This window comes from Equus asinus, chromosome 20 (genome assembly GCF_041296235.1).
Source record: "Equus asinus isolate D_3611 breed Donkey chromosome 20, EquAss-T2T_v2, whole genome shotgun sequence".
Classification (NCBI taxonomy): Eukaryota; Metazoa; Chordata; class Mammalia; order Perissodactyla; family Equidae; genus Equus; species Equus asinus.
The window spans coordinates 12306505-12314634 of NC_091809.1; the positions used below are offsets into that span (position 1 = coordinate 12306505).

General features: G+C 62.8%; 1 protein-coding gene across 1 annotated transcript; it reads left to right on the forward strand.

The window, feature by feature from the left end:
* The first annotated feature begins 1314 nt into the window (after positions 1–1314).
* On the forward strand, positions 1315–3055 carry RPS15 (ribosomal protein S15). The gene is made up of 4 exons (XM_014845667.3): positions 1315–1434; positions 1792–1877; positions 2592–2826; positions 2911–3055. Exons 1-4 carry the CDS (start codon positions 1432–1434, stop codon positions 3022–3024), a joined length of 438 nt encoding a protein of 145 aa, XP_014701153.1. The 5' UTR covers positions 1315–1431; the 3' UTR covers positions 3025–3055.
* Positions 3056–8130: the final 5075 nt, after the last annotated feature.

An 8130-nucleotide genomic window follows, 5' to 3' on the forward strand; every position in this document is an offset into this window, starting at 1 on the left:
TCTGTTTGGTGGTTTTGTAGTGTGGGAAAATATAGATAAGATTTGCCATTTTTAGCCATTTTTAAACAGATAATTCAGTATATTAAGCACATTCACACTGTTGTGCCACCGTCCCCTCCATCCGTCTCCAGAACTTTCCATCTCCCCAAACGGAAGCTCTGTCCTCATGAAACACTGACTCCCACCCCTCCCCCAGCCCCTGGCCCCCCATCCACTTTCTGTCTCTGTGGATGTGGCTCCTCTGGGGACCTCCTGTGAGTGGACCACACAGTGTGTGTCCTTCTGTGTCTGGCTCATGTCACTGAGCATCACATTCTCCAGGTCCATCTGCGCTGGAGCAGGTGTCAGGATCTCCTTCCCCTTTGAGGCTGAATAATATTCCGGGGTGTATAAACCATTGTGTTTGTCCATCGATGGACACCCAGGTGGCTTCCCCTTTTGGCTGTTGTGCACAGTGCTGCAATGAACACCAGTGCACAAATCTGTTCAAGTCCCTGCTTTCAGTTCCTTGGGGGGTACACCCAGAAGTGGGATGGCTGAGCCATATGGTACCACCTCTTTTTTTTAAGATTCTATTTTTCCTTTTTCTCCCAAAGCCCCCTGGTAGATAGCTGTGTATTTTCAGTTGTGGGTCCTTCTAGTTGTGCCGTGTGGGATGGCCACCTCAGCATGGCCTGATGAGTGGTGTCATGTCCCTGCCCAGGATTCGAACTGGTGAAACCCTGGGCCACCGAAGGAGAGTGCTCGAACCCAACCACTCGGCCCAGGGGCCGGCCCCCAGCCACACCTCTTAATGTACCAGAATCCCCTTCAGATGGACGCTCACTTAATTCCAGTGGATACAGAAACAGAACTCCCCTATCGCTCTAGTCCCTGATCCCTAGTAATTATTCTAACAGCTATTATTCTATATAATTTTGTCCATTAAGGGCTGGCTGGTCCTTATCAGGGATGCCTTTCTGACCATCTGTGCGAAGCCAGTGTCCCACCCCTCCTGGCTTTTCCTCCAGGCTCTGATATCTGTATGACCTTGTACCTTCCATGCCTGCCTCCCCCACTGCACGCGAGAGCTCCCTTGTGCAATGCGGGGACCCCAACCCCCAAACCGCGCCTGCTGCCAACAGCAGGTGCTCTGCAAACCTTGGGGACTACAGAGCACGAATATGAGGCTCCGAAAGGGGAAGCGAGGTCCTACGTCCCAATCGGAAGAAGCGGCTCGCAAACCCTAGGCGGCCGGCCCCATCCCCGGAGACACCTGCCTCCTTAGTCCTCGCAGCCTGCGCTCCGCCCTCCGGCCAGAAGAGGGCGCGCGTCCCCCGCCGGGACAGCGGCAGCGCGTGCGCACACACGGCTGCTGGGCGGGGCACGTGGGCGCCCTCGCGATAACTGCGCAGGCGCACGGGGGCCGGTCCTTTCCGGAGAACCGACAAGATGGTGAGTGCCGCGGTTTGACGCGTCTGTGCCGGACCCATCCGGCGCCATCCGAGCTCTCGCCGCGCCGTAGAGTCCGGAATCATGCCGCACGGCTGCGGCAGCCTCCTCCGGGCCTCCGGGGCCGCCGGATATGGGGGCGCGGGGCGGGCTTGGTGGTGGGTGTCGGGGCGACCCGGGGCGGGGAAGGCCTGTGCCGCCTGGCATGTCCCAGCCGAGCCCCCGTAGCCCGGAGAGGCGCGTGCCGCCCCGGGACAGGCCCGAGGTGGTGTGTCCGCGCGGGATTCCGTAGCCGGCCGTGGGAGTGGGAAGTGGGGGTCGGGCTCACAGCTCACCGCTCCCCGGCCCGGGCCCGCGCAGGCGGAAGTGGAGCAGAAGAAGAAGCGGACCTTCCGCAAGTTCACCTACCGCGGCGTGGACCTCGACCAGCTGCTGGACATGTCCTAGTAAGAGGCGGCGGGCCGGGCGGGGGCCGGGGTGCTGCCCACGCGGCTTCGATCGCGTGTCCGCGACGGGCGGGCCTGCGTGCCAATAAAACTTTATTGGGAGACGCTGAGGTTTGGATGTCCCCGGTCCCCACGTGTCTGTGGACGCGTTTCCGTGCACGTGGAAACGTAAACGCGGCCCCCAGCTCGGGGGCTTTTTGCTAAATCCCCGGGTTTGGCACGTGGGCGGGAATCTGCCGCCCCCTCCCCGGTCTAAGATGGGGCGGGGGTCGTCTGATTCGTGCTTTTTAAAGATCTGACCCCCGGGTGCAGGGCGGGCGCGGGGTCCGGCCCCCGGAGGGGGAGGGAGGCTTGCAGACAGCCCGTGAGCACCTGTCCGCTGCAGGTGTGTCTGCATCTGGGCGTGGGGGGCCTGCTTCCGGGGCGGGGGCCGCACAGAACAGGGTCTTCTTTGCCGGGGTTGGGGGGGCGTGGAGGGGTCTCCTCGATTTTTGAGCCCTTAGCGCAGCACCTTGTCCGCGAGGGTCGGCCACCTCGCCCGAGCCGACTGTGCCCCTGCCTCAGTTTCCCCTGCCCTAGACAGCGGGCGTTGGACGTCTTTGCATTTTGGGGGGTCGCGCCGAGCGTTTGCCGCGCGCCCCGGCCGGGCCGTGAGCGCTGGCTTGGGGGCGCGCGGGGGTCCCCCGGGGCTCATCCGCGCCTGCCGCCCCGCAGCGAGCAGCTGATGCAGCTGTACAGCGCCCGGCAGCGGCGGCGGCTCAACCGCGGGCTGCGCAGGAAGCAGCACTCGCTCCTGAAGCGCCTGCGCAAGGCCAAGAAGGAGGCGCCGCCCATGGAGAAGCCCGAGGTGGTGAAGACGCACCTGCGCGACATGATCATCCTGCCCGAGATGGTGGGCAGCATGGTGGGCGTCTACAACGGCAAGACCTTCAACCAGGTGGAGATCAAGGTGCGTGCGGGGCCACTGGGCCGGGTGGGCCCGGGCCCCCCGCGCTCACCTCACTAACGGGGGCCTGCTGTTCGCCTCTCGCAGCCCGAGATGATCGGCCACTATCTGGGCGAGTTCTCCATCACCTACAAGCCCGTGAAGCACGGCCGGCCCGGGATCGGCGCCACCCACTCCTCCCGCTTCATCCCCCTCAAGTAGCCTCGGCCAATAAAGGCACAGACTGCTCCAGGCCGCGTGCGACCAGTCCTTCCGGCGTCCGGGGCTCGGGGAGGGGCCGGGCCTGGTCGTGGTGCCAGGAGGCTCAGGGCGGGCGTGACTGGTGCAGGGCAGCGCGTGTCCCCGGGTCTCCTGCTGTGGGTGCGCTGACAGCTGCTCTCCGTCACTTGTTCGTGCACTGAGGCCGGCCCGGGGCCGAGGAGTGGGGTTGGGAGCTGTGAGGGGCTCGGCCTGTGACAAGTCTGGGGGTGTCCGGGGTCCTGTGCCCCAGCCCATTTGTACTGCCAGCTCTTCTGCCGTCTTGATGTGGACAGATGTTGTCTGCAGCCCAGACCCCCGTGCAGCCCCTGGCGCGTCCTGGGTGCCCTGCAGCCTAGACAGAGGCAGTGTCTCCTCCAGCCCCGTTTCCTTCTGGCCCTTCCACGGTCGCCAGTCGCAGGTGGGTTGTGCCCTCTTGAAACTCATGAAGAATGGGGACCTTTGCATGCTCTGAGCTTCCTGGCTCCCAATTTTGCACCCCTACCCAGGGCTCCTCAAGGTGCTGTCCACCTGTGCCATGCGGCCAGTGTCAGTTCCTCTCAGACACAATGCTCCTGGGTAGCTTCTGAGAGCCTTCTGCAGTGACTCGAGCCCCTGTCCTGCAGTGCGCCTTCCCCAGGACAGATCCCACACCACTCCATAGGGTTCCAGCCCAGCTCCCTCAAATATTTTTGGTTTGTGTTCTTCATGAGGGGGAGCTCACGCGGGGCAAGATGCAGGTGCATCAGGAGGTGGCGGTGGCTGTGCAGGCAGCAGTGAGGCTCCAAGGCAGCCCACCCTTGAGCACAGCATGGGGAGGGAGTCGGGTGACGGCCGGGTTTGGGCCTAAGCAAGGGGAAGGTGGGAGCCACCCTCAACCCGGGTGGGGAGAGGTTCGATGGCTCCTGAGTGTCCCCAGCGGTCAGGGTGTCCCGGATCTCCGACCTCCCCCTCAGTTTGTGATGTGAGCGGTGGCTCCGTGATGAGCCAGAGTCCAGACCTGGAGGCGGGAGGGGAACAGGGACGATGAGTGAAAGCTCCTGCCTCGCTGTCACCTCCTCTCCGTGGTCACTGCCACTGCCTCTGGGCCCCTATTTTCTGGACTTTATCTCTGAATTTCAATACAATTTGCTTATACTGTTACTTTTTGACTTGGAGTCAAGTTAGTAAGGGTGAGTCGTTGTGTAGTTGGGGAGGGCAGTAGACACAGCAGGACAGACTAAGTGAGAGAACCACTTGGCGTTCGTCCAGTTGAGCACAAGGACCCACCATGTTGAGTCCAGAGGGGCTGGCAGGCTGCGCAGCCCGCCCGTGCCATCCCCAGGAGACACACAGAGCTTACACACCCCTAAGGAGAAGAGCAGCCCCCTAGGACACGGGCCGTGTGTCCAGCAGGCGGAGGTCAGAATGCTCCACCTGCGGCTTCTGAGGGCCTCCCGAGGGCCGGGTGACGAATCGGGGCGAGGAAGGAGGAAGACCACGGAAGGCGGCCTGGGGCCCACGTGAGGGGCCTCCAGCCCACTGGAGGGGCCACGTGCGTGATCAGAAAGATGAAAGACGGGCCTGAGTGCTGTTGAATATCCAGAAGACTTTAATATCTGCTCGTGGATGGCCCCTGGACCTGAGTGGGCTCCAAACCAACCAACCAACTAGAAACTTCCAGTCTGCCGTGGAAGGTGGGAGTGTGGTGTGGGGGTGACGTGGGAGATGCAGGTCAGTTAACAGGTTGCTCAGTGCTTTGAGAATGGCTTAAAAGCTGTTGGTGGGCCAGCCCCGTGGCACAGTGGTTAAAAGTGTGCACTCTGCTTCAGCGGCCTGGCGTTTGCAGGTTTGGATCCCAGGCATGGACCTACACACCCTCACCAAGCCATGCTGTGGCAGCATCCCACATACAAAACAGGAAGATTGGCACAGATGTTAGCCCAGGGCCAATCTTCCTCACCAAAAAAAAAAAAAAAAACCCTTAGAGTCACCAACTGGAGGGTCTCTGGGTGACACTGGCCAAAGTCGCCTGAATTGGGACAGCAGAAGCCTTTGTGTGAGCCCAGCTTCAGGGAACTGCCTGGCCGGGGCCAGGAAAGCGGGAAGAAAGGAGTAGGTGAGGGCTCATTGTAGTCCCAATCGTCTGTTTTTGGAACTCCCATAATTTTAAAATGAAGTGGCTGAAATACAAGAAGCATGTTTTCATCAGATTGGTGAGGGGGAGGCTTCCCTGGGGCGGATCCCATCTGGACTGCAAGGTAGGTTTTGACCCTGAGCATGAAAAACAGAAACAGCACAGCTTTCGAGCGAAAGGTCCAACTGCTGGGGCAAAAGGCAAGTGCAGACGAGGTTCGAGCCCCTGCATTTCGGTGGGGCGGGGGGCACTGGTGGGAGTGGCAGTGGGTGCTCACTCAGGAGGGTGGGCAAACTCCCACTGGCCAGCGGCCCTCCGTCTGGTTTTGTAAATAAAGCTTTATCGGCACACAGCCACGCCCATTCACATGGGTCATGGTGATGTCACACATCAACCATGGACACTGGCCTGCGCCACTGAAATTACTGAGCCTTTCACAGAAAATTGCTTGTTTTATGAAAGCGAGTCGGTGTCACCCCCCACAGCGCGTGTCACCTTTATTTTATTTTTTTTTATTTACTTATTTTGAGGACAATTAGCCCTGGGCTAACTGCTGCCAATCCTCTTTTTTGCTGAGGAAGACTGGCCCTGAGCTAACATCTGTGCCCATCTTGCTCTACTTTATATGTGGGATGCCTGCCACAGCATGGCTTGACAAGTGGTGCCATGTCCGCACCCGGGATCCGAAGTGGCGAACCCCAGGCCGCCGAGAAGCAGAGCGTGCGCACTTAACCGCTGTGCCACCGGGCTGGCCCTGTGTGTCACCTTTTGAAGCTTCACGGGCAGCTTCCAGCCTGGCCGCCACGGGTCCGCTTGGTGGGCTCCGGGTGGGGGTGGCCAGTGGTCATTGCACTCTCTAATTTTCTGCAGTTTGAATTTTTCCAACAACCCGTTACATGGGACGAGGGGACAATGCATGTGACTGATACAAGCGAACCAAGCCGTGTCCTCTTCAGACTGAGGCGCACGCGCCAGCCGCCAGGGGTGCCCCAGTCTGGGAGCACTTTTGGGGAGTCCAGGGGGCGGGACAGGAGCCTTTGTAACCCCGCATCACCGCGCAGCCCCTCTCCCATCTCCAGACCCTCGGGCCACATTCCTGCCTTTGCACCCCATCCCCTCTGGTCCCCCCACCCTGGGTGTCCAGACTCAGACTCCATGTCCCCAAACCTGCCCGGCCCATCTGCTCCATCTCAAAGGCAGCTCCTCGGGGGGTCAGGTCTCGGCACCCCCGCTTTCTATGTGTCGCCCCCTCCCAGTCGGTCAGCTGCCTTCAGAACGTGTCCTGGGTCCAGCCACTGCCCATCACCCCGACGGCTGCCACCCTCACCAGGCCCAGGCCATCTCCCACCTGGACACCACTGTGAAATACACGTCATGGTCCCCTGACTCCCCCGGACCCCAGAATAACGCCCAGCGTCCTCCAGGGGCCCGTGAAGCCCCGCCTGCCGCCTCATCTCCCCGTCCCTGGCCTGCCTGGCCCGCCTTCCAGCTGTCTCCAGACGCTCCCGGCTCCTTCCCGCCTCGCAGCTTTGCGTGGTCCGCCCGCCTCGCTTCCCACTCGTTCCCGGCACCTGCTCGCTCGGGCCTGCCCTCTGTCCCGCCGCAGCAGCGCCCCTTTCTCTCCCCGCTGCTTGTTCTTTGCCTTCCCGGGACTCAGCGCAGCGCCTAGTAACACCCCCTCCGCGACCCCCACCGTCCGCCCATCCCCCCAACCTCCCCGCGTCCCCCCCTTCATCCCCGTCCCTCCCCCATCCCTGCATACTCCCCGCCTCCCTCCTCGACCAGCGCCGTCCCTCCCCCATCCCCGCATCCTCTCCCCCGCCTGTCCCCCACCCCCGTCCCTCCTCACATCCTGGCATCCTCCCCCCATCCCTCCCCCATCCCCGCATCCTCCGCCCCTCCCCCCGTCCTTCCTCCCATCCCTGCATCCTCCCCATCATCCCACCCCCCATCCCCGCATCCTGCCCGCATCCCTCCTGGACCAGCGCGGTCCCTCCCCCATCCCCGCATCCTCCCCTCTCCCCCGTCCTTCCTCCCATCCCCGCATCCTCCCCATCATCCCACCCCCCATACCCGCATCCTCCCGGACCCCCGCCGTCCCCTCCCCGTCTCCCGGCGCCGCCTCGGCTGTTCGCCCCGCAGCCGCCAGAGGGCGCGGCGAGCCCGAGTCGCCGTCCCCGCTCCGCCCGCAGCCGCGCGGCCCCCACGTCCCTCCCTCGGGAGCCCGCGCCCCCCGTCCGCCGCCTCCTGCGCCCTGGCTTTGCGCTGGCTGTTCCCTCTGCAGGGACGCTCTTCCCACTGCGGTCACCACCCGGGTCTCTATTCAAGCGCCCTTCCCAGCCGCGTCTCCCCCGACCCCCACCCCCTGCGGCCCCCTCGGCGCGAACCTCTAGCCCGCCTATGGTCCCCGTTGACTCCGGTCCCTCACCCCCATGTCAGTTCCCCACAGGCAGGGGTTTTGACTGTTTTGTTCGTTGCACAGGGTAGGTGCTTATTATAAACGTTTGTCAAATGACTGGCTGAATGTTTGTTTACGTGCGGCGGCACCCCATCAGGACCCCTGCATGCCCCGCGTCAGCTCAGAGCCCCGCAATCAGCAGGCGCGCAGCAAATGTTTGCTGAATGACTAATGAACTGAGCCCGCAGCCGGGCCCGGGCGGACTCGGAGGAGGTGCCCGGCTTCCGCAGGGACCCTGGTCAAGCGGGCAGCTGACTACGGCCGCAGGGCTGCGCCTCCCTCGGTCCCTCCCGGAGATCCGTTCTCCGTGGGACCCCTCCTCGCCGGGTTCTCACTTCCCCCAAGCCGACCCCTCTTGCTCCCCCTCCAGGGGTCCCCCAGCCCCTAGAGCGTGAGCCCCGCCCCCAGGGACCCCCCCGTCTCTCTAGGGACCCCCCCCAACCCCGTCGGACCCCAGCCCCTCGCCCCCTCCTTCTCTGCTCACGCGGGTCCCCCT